Below are 13296 nucleotides of genomic sequence, written 5' to 3' on the forward strand. Positions count from 1 at the left end.
TTGTTCATGACGCAAACTGTATTATCCAGCATGCACGCGTAGCCTTTTAGCAACTCAAGGCATTGTTGGATACATAACTTGCATTAAGATAAGCGGTGCTTATGTCGCCTTGGAAAATGGAAAGCTCCAGCTGGACACATACTGCAACAAAAAATTAAAAGTAGTCATGCAGCCACTAGCCTAAATGTCTCTATGAAATGAATTCTAGGACGTTGTTTGTCGTCCCGCGCAACAATTGGCGCTCGAAATCTGACGACATTGTCCAAATGGTCGTTTTAAGGTCAAAGACCCACATGGTATTTATTGCTATACTTCCATTTGACATTTTATAGTTGAAAATCATACCCCATACGCTTTCTCTTTAGCTCTACCATATCCGCATCCAACGCCTCTCTCGAGCTGATTGCATATTTTGATGCCATGCCGCGCTGTACGTCCTTGGGTACTTTACATTTTTTTTCTTTAATGCCACCTTCAAATTGAATGTCGGTATGAAGTGCTCGAAAAGACGATCAAAGTAACCAGAACTTATAAAGCTCTAGATTTGCTCATTCTCTCTTTGCGTTTGCGTCTTCTTTTTATCTCGATATCTCGCGGATGCGTGTGACCAATGATTTGTTCCGGTACAATCATTAATTAATTTTTTGTTGCAGATACCAAGGCGTAAACGCCATCGTCGCTTTCAATTTCAAGCTGATCATCTGGATCAAATAAGTACTCGTTGTAACGGGACCCTACGACTTGTACTGCTTCAGTACAAGTCCACTTCGCACTGCTTCAGTCGCGAGTGGTGCCTAACGTTACTTCACGTACATTAGTACGTGCAGAGGAAGACTACTCTTTAAGACAACTACCTTAAAGAGGGTTAAATGAAAGCTGTATTAATATAATTAAGTTTGTCTTATTTCTATCTGTAAATGCTAACTTAATTATGAACTAATAACATGCAATTGAAATCTTATCTTATCTGTCTCTCTCTCTTTGTTTACGTTTACAGCTGATTAGTCTGCGGGATAAATAGATATAATGGCCTTTACCTATTTATGGATAAGATTTCAGAACATTACTATAGACACTAATATTTTCTAAATGAATCTCTACTTATAAGATAATATAGTAATTAACAACCTTTAAGTGTTAATTTCATGTAACGATACACCCCGTTACAGTCGTAATCTGCCGAATCGCTCATAGATTCCTTGACTGACTGCAGCCATGTCCGTGACATACCCCGCCGATTCAGCAGAGTGATCTTTTACGGCAATTTCATCACCAGCAAATTCGTCATTGAAAGATGTGTCATTCAAATTCTTCATTTTGATCATCCGCCACAAGAATTATCATGATCGGCAATATCGCTTAAAACCCTTACACTGTTGCAATCATTATCAGTTCACTCGAGCTGAATCCGCATCAGGTTATGAAATGCCTCCTGCACTATCGCTCTCCCCCGTTTCCACAAACGCATCTTCAAAAGCAGCCAGGAAGCTGTTTCGAAGAATATCATTACATAATTTGTATCGTCGCTCTTTCACTGGACTTTCCACCATGATACTCCTTGTGTACAGGATTTGCCGTTGGCACTTGAAAGCGTAGTCGCCCACGCCACAAGTCCAAGAGGTCGGACGCCACCGATTCCATTGCATCATTGCTACTTGAGATTCTTGACCCAGTATCAAATCCTGCGATAGGGAATTTTCCAGTGACGTCGTCATCGCCATCACCGTCAGTCATAAATGTCACCTTTTTATATAAATTTGCGAAAGTTTTTGCAGCCAAGTCTTCACCTTTCGCTTATACCCGCTGTCAAAGCGACTGTATTTGATTGTTTCATTCATCTTTACGTCGAACAAGAAACCGGTTATGTGCTTCGTCGGAAAGTATGTATGACAGCCGACAATATCGTAACGATAACCGATTAAAAATTCCATGCGACAGGTCACCGTAACCTTTATCTGCTTGGAACTTGGCAGTGATAATGAACCAATTCTCTGAATGTATCTATAGCCAGGACTATGTGGTAAAACATCGTACACCACTTCTGGTCCAATTGCCGCATTTTTTTAAGTTAAAACAATATGCCTTGCAAATATGACACCGCGTTTTTCATTTTCTACTTTGTTTCGTTTTCTTTCAAAAAGAAGACAATTTAACTTTTCACATATTTCCATTTTCACGTGTTGCGAAGAGCTAAGTAGAAATGTGGCAGTATAACGAAAAGTTTCTCATGAGAAAACAGGTTCATACGTGTATTTAAGATCGAAAAAAAGGAAAAAAAAACATTCGATTTCTATAGATAAATACCTCCTTGCGCTCCTCTGTTCTTCTCCTTACCAGTTATGATATCACAGATACGGAAAACTGATGTGATCTTTACTATGTGATTGCTGATTCTGAGGGCCAAAGAATATTCGGTGAGTGTGTTGGAGTCAGCTCGAACTAGTACGCTACCTGTTTCGGACCAAGCCAGGCATACACTGGGGTAGTGGTCATTTCGAATTCAGACTTCCTTCTAAGCTTATCCGAATTTTAGTGGTTGTGCCAGCAAATAGAACAATGTAAGACGAAATTCGACTTGAGGAGACGCCAAAAGTGCTTTTCTCCTGAACTTTACCAAACCAAGTTTAACAAAAGCGTTTGTTTTGCCATTGGCAATTCTTCATCCGGCGCTTTTAATATACTTTGACGGCTTTGCCCTTTCCCGCCACATCCCATCCGAGGCGTTGCTAGTTAGTTTTATTTTGCAATTAGATTGTGTTGAGAGCAGAGTAGTAGTGGGGACTGTGTAACATTAAGGCAACTTTAGTCCGTTACACTGTAAATTGTTTCGTGCTCTTTATATTTTGAAGTTTTAAATAATATGTATAAACATATTTGTGTCGGCAATTAGGTAATTCTAGCAAAGCACTCGAAAATTATGAGATCACCGTAAAACATAAGCCCGCAGCTTATCAAAGCTCTTGTTGGTCTTAGAATATGGGCGATAAAATTCCAGCGGTGGCCAGTAGTAGTCCACCACACTGCAGTCTAGTAGCTGAAAATTACAACCGGCTATACGACAAAAAAAAGAATTTAAAATTAAAAAAAGACAAGTCGAGTTTGGATTGAAAGAATTTGTAATTTAGTTATGTTGTGTATTATTATCATGAACACTTCGATAAAAAAAAATACTGTCAACTGTTTCAAATAATACCGGACATGGACCCTCTTTTTTTAAGCGAAAGTCGTTTTCCAACTCTTAAGCCGCCTCTTTGCTCATCGTTGTGACACTAAGGCATCGCTTTCACTGTGCTACTATCGTCGTCCTGTCGTATCAATACCGCATCACTCAGTGGCGTTGTCCATCCAATCCGCTCGGCTTTATCCGACGTTTCTTCCGACGCTGACTGGATTTGTCGCTTTAAAGGAGGCAATCGTGAAGACGATATCACCAACTTACGCGGTGAAGCTGGTCGGCAGCACTGCATGTAAAGAAGCATACAATGCGTTCCACGAAGTCTCGACCAGTCATCTGTCGCTGTTCCAAATCCTCGACGCGTTGGTGTTGGCGCTTGAATTTCTTCTGAACGTGATCAAATGAAACGTGCATTCTTTAAGTTGTAAGCGCGCCACCTTGGCTTCGTCTTGTATTTCGGTCAATTGGTTTATTGCATACACGACCCCACTCTGAAACATTGTAATTATTTTTCTTAAAACGATTGACATGAATTCGACGCAAACATCGACAAAAGAGACCATTTCGCTTAAAAAAAGAGTCCATGTCCCGTATTATTTGAAACAGTTGACAGTATTTTTTTTTAATTTCCTGATAATAATACACAATTACGAAATCAATCTTTCAATCAAACTCGACTTGTCTTTTTTTAATTTTACATTCTTTTTGTCTTATAGCATTGCGTAGAGAAAAGCAAATAGGCTGTTTCGTTGCTCGGTTGTACTTATGTTTCTTTTCAAGTTCAATAGTAAAGCCAAATAGGCGTGACAAACATTTCAAGTGCTATTAAGTACGGAATGGTAAAAACTTAATGCTCACATATGATTATTTTGCCCAAATGTATTATGAGTGTTTACTTCGTCGTTAGGCCGAGAAGGATACTCCATAGTGTAATGCCTAATCTGTGCTCGAGTATTTTTCTTTCATTTTTATCATTGAAGTCGGTATTAGGCCGAGGACGAAGAGGAAGCCAATACATATTGTAATGCTTATGGCGAGGGTGGCAAACGTTTTTAGATGACTGATCTTCCCATCATTTGCCGTCAATTCTTTAAGTATAACTTTATGGAGTTTCTTCATGTCATTCTCGTTCAGAGCCTTCTTCTTTCCAAAAGAGTTCAATACCGAAATCACCTTCTGATTCTTCAATGCGTCGTCAATGAGACCGGGATTTTTCCGTATATCCTTGAAGAAATCGTCAGCTTTTCCATGCTGATTGTCATTTAAAATCTTCGTCAGCGCTGCCTTGGACTCTTCCGGCGATAAAGGTTCTTTGGTCTTGCCTCGAAGCTTACCAATCGTAGCCGTAAACCAATTTCGCTCTTCAGTGTTCTCCGCGTTGTCAGCAAGACGGCGTTCACCCGAAATGGCGACGGAATCGCTTTGAAACGCTTTGGCGTCCGAAATCGAGACCCTGGCACTCATTGCGACGAAAACAAAGCAAACGACAGTGGTGGCAAGGAGCGTGGATAATCGCATGCCAGGAAACAGACGATTGTGCCCAATGGCGACTTGGACGTGAAAAGAAATTATGCACTTTTACAGCTAGTATTTGCACGTCGTCACTTGGTAAAGTCGCCATTTCATAAAAGCACGAAAACGAAAATAACCGAGGTTTTTAAAATGGATAGGCTGCAAGTAATGGTGTCTATCTAAAAGACGCGACAAAAAATAAACACTGAATGAGATTACGTTTGTAGTTCGAGCATTAGATCCAATCCGATCAACCCATTCGTCTTTACGTTTCCGCCAATCATTATCCGTAACGGGTGTTTACCAGCCAACTCAAAGCCATGCTTGTCCTCGTAGGTGACGAGACGGGGTTGCTCAAGTCTATTGCGCTAGAAACGAAGGAGCAGCACATTCTGTCCAATCGTGAACATCCACAGGCACGTTCTCGAGGTATCCAACGGCTTTGCTGGTCCTCCGACGGTCGTGATGCCTCGGATTGCGAGAACAACGTGGTGCTCGCACGTGCTAATGGCATCGTCGAGAGCTACGAAGCGTCCCATGGCATTACGCGAATATGTAGCGAAAAGCTTCTCATGGCATATCTCCTTTAAAAGTAATTAAAGCATTGTTTTGTAAATTGCTTCAAAGAAACTTTATGCAATGACGCTACCGCGTGCCTAATAGGATGCAATCTTTATAGCGAAACAAGCCTACGAACACGCCGCTATGTATGACAAAAAATATATTCTATCGAGCCAAATCAATTTCATTTTAACGACAATAGCATGTACAATGAACACCGATAGCAAAGCTGTAGTCGAAGTAAAACTGATGAAGAACGAGGATGAAATAGCAAACGATATGAGTATGTTACCGCCGGGTCACACCCTGGCGCAGAGGTCAAGGGCCACATGTCGACTCAAAGGTCACGGGTTCAAACTTCGCTAATCGAAAGCAGCAAATACAGCAGACTTTCCGATACCCCTGTGGACCCTAGGGCTAGAATTAGAAAAATCAGAATTAAAAAAACTGTCAAGAAAACTCAGATGAAAAATATGAGGTGTAAATATCTTAGACAAAACCAAGTAGGTATAGGTTGTGCGAACGATAAATATACGACCGATTTTCAACTGAGTGTGTGACCGTTTTGCTTTGCGTAGCCAACTGTAAGCAATTTGAAGAAAATGTGGATAAAAAAACGAGATGGTTAAGGCATTAATTGTTACTGCTGTGCTAAATTTTCTAATGGATTAGCTAAGTGGTGTAAAAGAGCGTTTGAATTTTCGTCATCCGTAATCAAGACATTCTTCGATGATTGTCAAGCCGCCGGGTACGTGTGGTACAACACAGCAATAATTAGCGAGAGAGCGAGAGATTTCATGACGGTCTATTAACATGTGATTATGTACAAGATGTCTGAAAACTCCTGAGCCAGGAAATCAAGTCCGGATCCGGAAGAGTTTCGTGACTATTACCCGGAGAAGCCCCGATGTCTCGGGGTGCTTGGGTAAAAAGTTCGATACCGACATGCAAGAGAGCCCCTTGGACGACGGTACCGATACCGCGATTTTCACGTTTAGCCAGCGCTAAGAGTTGACGTATACCTGTCTCCCAAAAACAGGTGACACTATGCGATGCCGTGGTCAGCACGCCCCTGAAAACCGCATCATTTCGCTCCTGCCATAAGTGGGTGAGGCACGAGGTACTCATGAGAAACCAAATCCGTTTCCAGACGCGGACCCCTGCCGCTGCATCATCCGTGAATCGTTGGTGCATCGATCTGAGTGTCTCAGCCGTGGTGAGATAGCTGGGGCTTGACGATTGGCGCTGCCTAGATATTGACAAGTACCAAACAGGTCTGCCACAGTTTCACCGGTCCAATGACCAATTAATTTTGCCCAACACGAACGCGCCTTCGGGCAATCCCAAAATATGTGGGCCAGTGTTTCTTGAACCCCTCGACATTCTTGATGTGCACGGCAACTATTGTCGTCGTTACGATTCTCATTGTAAAGGTTGAGTTGCTTGGTTGCTATACGATAGCAAGTCCACACCTGGTATTCTGTGAGCCCATGTGCATGAATTCAAACTTGGGACGGTCGCTGATGCGCTAGGGCTCGCTGCCATCGGTTCGTTCTGGTGGCAGCTTCCAGACGCTGCATTAGTGGTCGTAATGCCACAGCGAGCTGACGTTTGTGAAGCTTAAATGACAGACGGGAAAGTGTTGTGCGAATGGCTGCATTTGACACCTCATCTGCGACCGCCCATGGCAACCGATGATGTCGAGGATGAGCGTAAAACACTACTCCGTGCCGTGAAGTTGTTCAAGCCATGTTGCCCTTTCCATTCCACTATCCGTCACTAGTTCAGGAAACCTTGTAGTGAAGAACCAGCGAAACCCGTCGGCCGCCTGCGTCAGGTATATCCTAGCTTCCTCTGGGACCTTGTGACCCCTTCTCACTCCAATTATACGACCCCGGCATTCTGTGAACCAGTCATAGTCATGCCGAAAAGGAGGAGCGTGCCGAAGTGTCAACCTAGGCTGGAGCGCTAAATCAGTCCCGATCTGAAAAGGTGGGGATGCCAGCAATATCGCTGTTGCCCATCGTCGTAACTTGGGGTGCGAATGGTTGGTAACGTGCTGTCCGGACAGTGGTATGCTGAAGACAAACTCGGACGGACCCGTCCGCCGAATACGTAAGTCCGAGATGGTGCATGGTACTATCCGGTCATACGTATAGCCGAGCAACTGCCTGCCACGTGCATCCCGGATATATGGATTCTTGCTCCATCCAAGCGTCCCCCAGAATTGGTGAATGGATCTCAAGTGAGGATCCGCGTGTAATGTTGCTTCAGGAAAAGTCGAGTAATAAGACAGAACCCATTCATCCTCTTCCCACCAGCTACCTGCACCGGCGAGTAGGGTTGGTGTATACGCACGTGCCCGATCTCCAAACAGGCATAATTGGTCGTCTGTAGGCTCCAGGAGCTTGTCGATATCCGCTATGAATGAAGTTTTGGCAGGCTTTGACAAAGAGGTTGACCACCCCCCTGACCGCGGCCGTTCGTGCAAAACAAGTGCTGAAGAAGTCGGCTGGCCCTGATAAGCCCAAAAACGCCACGCTCCAAAATACTTGTCGTGAGCTTGCGTGAGCCACTGGAGAGCGTGTTTGGTGCGCTGTGGTTTAATTGCAACCTCGGCCGATGCGAGCCCTGCCCCCATCGGCCTTAGTCGGAGTAAAGGGGAGACCCGGATTAATCTTGTGACGGCACGCTTCTGTGGTGGTTGCGTGTGCCCACAAAAATTGTTTATACAAATTTTGTACGTCCTTGATCGCCCAGTCGGGAATTTCGAAAACCGCAGCCGTAAACAGAATCGCCGGTAGGATAATGGAAATTTAATACCATCACGCGATTCTCGACGCTTGTAGCAATCGTGGAAGCCGTGAATAATCGCCGTTGAAGCTTCCTGATGCGAAGCGCCCAATTACGATGTTGAAGGTCGCCTATACCCACGTCATAACCCAAGTACCGAACTGTATCCACAGGTTGAAGTACTGAGATGCCACAAAACGTCTGCACACGCACCCCTTTGTTGAGGAAAATCAGCTGGCTCTTGGCCGGCTGAGCGACTAGCCCAGCCAAATTTCCAAAGTGAGAAACTATCCGGAGCGCCTGGTCGAGCTGACACGCTTTATCTAGAAAAATCGCTGAGTCATCCACAAACGCTGAAAACGTGTGCAGACCCCCAGAGCCCCCTGGTACCGGAAGCCCTCGCAAGACGGGCGATTGTTGTATCGCGATACCCAATAACTCTACTACGATTAGAAAAGGAGAGGGGCGAGAGGGCAGCCTTGTCGAATGCCCGATACCACTGAAAATGATTCGGATTGTTCTCCGTTGACTAAAAAGGTCGCCGTAGTTCCTGTATGAAGCCGACGTATTAGCTGTACGTATCGCTCAGAAAAGCCAAATGTCGTTAAAGCCTCGTAGAGAAATTCCCTGTCAACAGTGTCATAGGCCTTGCGAAAATCCAGCAAGAGAATGACCCTACTATTCATGGCTGTCAGGGTGTCGTCCGTGGTAGCCGTCGCTAATTGAGAAAGCATCATCATCACTAATTTGTGCATCTGCCTGCCGTGGACGAAACCTTGCTGCGAATCACCAATTATTGTGGGCAACACACGTTGTAATCGGGTCGCTAAAACCTTTGTAAATATCTTGTAACTCGATTGGAGCAAGGCAATAGGCCGGTAGTCCATCGCATCCGCCGAATCCGCTTTTTTCCTCAGTGGTATGATCAGGGCCTCTAGAAAAGAGGGTGGAGGTTCCGCGCCAGTCATAATTTCATTGCTAACCCTTACAAGAGCGGGGACCATCAGAGCCGTCGTATCCTTAAAAAAATCATTGTTGAGACCGTCTGGACCAGCGGATTTTCGACGGCTGAGCCCTGCAATGGCTGTGAGAACCTCGGCTTCAGAAAATTCAGCAAAGAGAGCCGCGTTGGCTGCCTTCGAAATAACTCGCTCTGTCGGAATGTGTACGAATTGCTGAATGGCCGCGTTTAAGCTGTGAAGAGGCTGTTTTCGATGAATGACACCGAATACTGGCGCCCATTCAGATGCGAATTTGTCCGCTATGGACATGTTTCTGGTGAATGCTGGACCGTGCTGTTGTAGTATGGTTGTGACGTGTTGGTCACGTTCCCAATCGGACACTCGGTTGTATATCCATCGTGACCGGTCTATCGATCTGACGAGGTTTTGGCCTAGCCGTACAAGATGCTCCTGCCGTAAGTCTTCCATGTTGCTTGAAATCCATTGTGGCCGATTATACAATTGCATTTGTGTGCGGTGCTTTGAGTTATGGCGGAGCCGTGCACGGCGCTGCTTCACCCGCTTGCTTACACGGCAGATGCAGCGTTTGCACTCGGCCACCTCAATGTCCTAAGTAAGCGTAGATGCAGCTTGACCAATAGCCATGCCATCCATATCCTTGACTAATTTGTCGATCACTTGGGCGGGACGGGATGATTGAATAGGGTAAGCCACTGCTCGACTCCGTAAATGTCGACGAGGCCTGCTCGTATCCCTTACACACAGGACCACCTCCTGATGATCCGAATGATGAAAAGGGACACGCTTCTCTACCCACTGAACTCTGTCCACCCAAATAGCAGGGACATAGAATCGATCAATTCGGCTGGCTTGTTCACCCACCATATATGTGAAATGATCTACAAAATCATTAGTTATGTCATCATCCGCATGGTCTCTCAGCACTCTTGCGTCTGCCAAACCGATCCGAGAAATGACGGTGTCTAAGGCAGGACTTTCCGATCTGTTGGAGCGGTGATGTCCAGCACGATCGAGAAGAGGACTTTGTACACAGTTAAAGTCTCCAGCGGTGATCGTGTTGATGGGGTCCAGATTCCAAGATAATAGAGAGGTGAAAAAGGCCTCGCGTTCCGGCCGTAATGTGGGAGCATACAGATTGACGAGGAGAATGTCTCCAATCGATACGCTTAATGCACACGTACTCCAGCGATCCTGATGACATACCGACAAGTGGACAGCAGAGTACGGAATTAAAAGAATTGCTACGCCAGCGTGTCGTGACGAACCCGTACCCCAGTACGACAATGGAGGAGCCTCGGGCTTTTGGTACTGACCCCACAAGCGAACCCACTGGGCACTCAGCTGAGCCACTTCCTCCACTGTTTGGACGTGCGTTTCTTGGATACACCACGCCAACACACGTTGTCCAGGAGTTTGTCGTCGCCACGCCGCCATCTACCCTGCACCGGTGCTTTCTTTGAAACCTCGCACGTTTTGAGTAATTATTATCTCATCACCAACCCGTCGCTGATCTGTTTCCTTGCTAGTGTCAGGGAAAGTAGTCCAATCCTGAAGCAAGCGAGCACGTCCATAGGCGTCGACTTCCTCCAATGAACAAGTGCGAAAACAGGAGGAAAGGTGCAGCCGTGAGCTGCCCTCAGTATTCAAGAAGGAACCGCGCCTCCGCAGTTGCCAACGATGTAGAAAAAAATGTACGAGTGTTCGCCAGTTCACCCGGTGATTATCCGATGAGTAATATGCCTCTTGATAGTGACTGTTTCGTCGTAGCAGGTGAACATAACAGCGTAGTTTATCGGGGAGAGTGAGCGGATGTACGTCATCCCCCGTCAATGCACGTATCTCCTTGTCAAACAAATCATCGCAAAGTAGATGGTGACTTAGACGGATTCGTCGTCGCGGGTCACAGAGCCTTAAGATTTCATCTTTGGCATAGTTACAGTCACGTTGTTTGTTCCAGTCATCCCCGTTGTCAATAAGGGGAGCGAGAGAAGAAGAGGATTGACTCCACTGCGCGGGAGAAATCCATTCGTTTAACCACTGTGAGGTGGTGGCATCCTTCACCCTGATACGGTACGCTTGAAGACCCGATAGCAGGCACTCCTGTCGCCACTTCGATGTCCACCTCACGATCAACGCGTCCCGTCTGGAGAAGCCATCTCGGACTGTTGAGGACTAACCGTGACTCTGCCTTTTTTTGGTTCTGATGCCCCCAGGGAGCTGGAATCACCGTCGTCGTTAATGTCAACCTCTTCAGACTGCGAGGTGACGAGGCCTCGTTTTTGCGCCAACACGCTCACTTCCATATACTCATCGCTGAACGCCTCGGGAACCGAAGTCGGCTGCGAAGAACGCAAGACCAGCGCCTGACTGTTTTCTCCCTGGCCAGAGTGCACGACTAGCGAGGTTGTTTGGCTAGCACTAGTTAAAGGGGCTATCTCCTCTCCAGTACCAGGTGAAGCCTGCACATATAGCGCCAATTGTGTAGCGTCAGCTACCGCAGGTAGCTTTGAATGCTGTGACAGCTCTGCCTTCTGGCTGTTAAAGTCATCCGTCAGGGAAGTCAGGTTTGCCGTGCTGTCCGTATGTAAGAATGCCGAATACTGGCGCCTCCAGAAACGGAGAACCAGCGGCAATGTGTCTGTTACCTCAATTTTAGCCGCTTGCAGATCGTCAATGCAAGCCATGATAGAGAGAGGGTATTCCTTGGCCGTGTCTAACACTCGACCGTGCAGCTGCACTTTTGTCGGGTGATATTTTCGACAGCTCCACTTCTCGCTGTCACCTTCCAAGTGGATGACAAAGATATCCCGCTGTAGAAAAGTAGCGGCCATACCGAGCATGTCACTTCCTCCCAGCAAGATTCCGAAACTATGGTGTCTCTGTCAGACGGGGTTGCTGCATAGTCTGTTAAAAACCACCGCAGTTGAGTTGCCGACTCCTCTCTGGTCATTGTCGGCCACCCGCGGCCAACATTTTTTAACGTATTGACCCTCAGGTCGTGGGGGAGCTGACCTTCCAGATTCAGCAACCCAGCGTACTTGATACCACGCTTAACGCTGGTCGTGAGAGGCTCCAGGGACGTGATTGGTGCGTCCAAGGCGGAGTCCACGACGGCTTGAGCGATCGCCATCGCCAAACAGTTTCCAGTGGGTGGGGTGGGCACTTCCCGTAAGCCCAGAATACGCATCAAATCTTTTGAATGATAGGTCCGGTCTCTGGACGAGGGTCCAGCGGGATCGGAGTACAGCGTCCGTTCTGTTGCTGTTTAACCAGCCGCTCACAGGTTTTGCGTTCAAGACGTTGTTTGGCTAGAAGCGTCGGTCCCGAGATCACGGGCGCTATCCCTCGTCGTTTAGAGTCTTGTTGACGGATTCGATCTTCTGACGATAGGTGAGGGCTGGCCCGCGTGACGTCCGGAGGCATGGTCGGGTGAAACTCCGGTGTAATCGGAGGGTCGTCAGTGACACCATCTGTGCTAGGATCTGGAGCGGACCTCGCACTGTTCTGCTCCGGCCCCGACTCCATATCCTGTTGAACGTGGAAACCGCCCGAGCTGGGGCTTTCGGTCGTTACCGGTGGCTTGCGGGAGGGTTCCACAGACGCCGTCCATTTTGGAGAGGACGTGTCAGCCACGGCTGCTCCGGCCGAGGTTTCGGTTTAGGGTCCGAAGATCCTGCTTGCGTGGAGATGGCGGTGCAAACGGGCTGAATGGGCACCCCGGTGCGCTGGGGCTCCACTGTCGGAGTCGGCCTTGAGGGAGCTGTTCCTACTGCCGCCGGTGTGACAGCTGCCTGTGCCGCCTCGTCTGCTGCCCTCTGAAGTTGTAGCCGTTTGCTAGCCATCTCCCTCATCTCCTCCGGACTTAGGAATGGTTTTGCCAAGTCTTTAACGTCTTAAAGCTCAGCCTCTGTGACTTCGATAGCACCTGGCCCCTTTAGTTGCGCATCCGTTAATTGGCACCTGGCGGCTGTGTGGCCTATGGTGCCGCACTATAGGCATTGAAGGCTTCGACCCACGTTTGGGTGATTAATTATGATCGGGGTTCCAAACCATAGAAGGCGGACTATCCCTTGAAGAAACGTTGGACATCCCGCCAGAGAGAAGGTGACTTTCCATACTGTAGACGTCTGGGAGTTTGGATTGCAAGTGTCCATATCTTCGAATTCAAAATCCGTCTGGATTTTGGACCTAAAGTAAGCCGCTATGCGTCCAACCTCGTTAAAGCGTGTCACGTTGTGCAGGAAAATTGTGTACTCAGTTCGTGAATGGCCC

At 46.9% G+C, this 13296-nt stretch overlaps 3 protein-coding genes across 3 annotated transcripts; 1 reads left to right on the top strand and 2 right to left on the bottom strand.

The window, feature by feature from the left end:
* Positions 1 to 3269: 3269 nt before the first annotated feature.
* Positions 3270 to 3589, bottom strand: CCR75_000881 (uncharacterized protein; the record flags this gene model as incomplete). The annotated part of the gene is made up of 2 exons (XM_067958986.1): positions 3270 to 3461; positions 3482 to 3589. 2 exons carry the CDS (start codon positions 3587 to 3589, stop codon positions 3270 to 3272), a joined length of 300 nt encoding a protein of 99 aa, XP_067819614.1.
* Positions 3590 to 4111: 522 nt separating this feature from the next.
* CCR75_000882 (uncharacterized protein) lies at positions 4112 to 4639 on the bottom strand (the record flags this gene model as incomplete). Its single annotated transcript, XM_067958987.1, has 1 exon — positions 4112 to 4639. One exon carries the CDS (start codon positions 4637 to 4639, stop codon positions 4112 to 4114), a length of 528 nt encoding a protein of 175 aa, XP_067819613.1.
* Positions 4640 to 4913: 274 nt separating this feature from the next.
* Positions 4914 to 5467, top strand: CCR75_000883 (uncharacterized protein). Its single transcript, XM_067958988.1, has 2 exons — positions 4914 to 5277; positions 5351 to 5467. Exon 1 carries the CDS (start codon positions 5008 to 5010, stop codon positions 5275 to 5277), a length of 270 nt encoding a protein of 89 aa, XP_067819612.1. The 5' UTR covers positions 4914 to 5007; the 3' UTR covers positions 5351 to 5467.
* The last annotated feature ends 7829 nt before the right edge of the window (positions 5468 to 13296 follow it).

Source organism: Bremia lactucae, linkage group LG9 (assembly GCF_004359215.1).
Source record: "Bremia lactucae strain SF5 linkage group LG9, whole genome shotgun sequence".
NCBI classification, from domain to species: Eukaryota; Oomycota; class Peronosporomycetes; order Peronosporales; family Peronosporaceae; genus Bremia; species Bremia lactucae.

Coding starts and splice junctions, on each gene's coding strand:
- CCR75_000883 (XM_067958988.1), top strand. CDS start 5,008: ATGCTTGTCCTCGTAGGTGACGAGACGGGGTTGCTCAAGTCTATTGCG.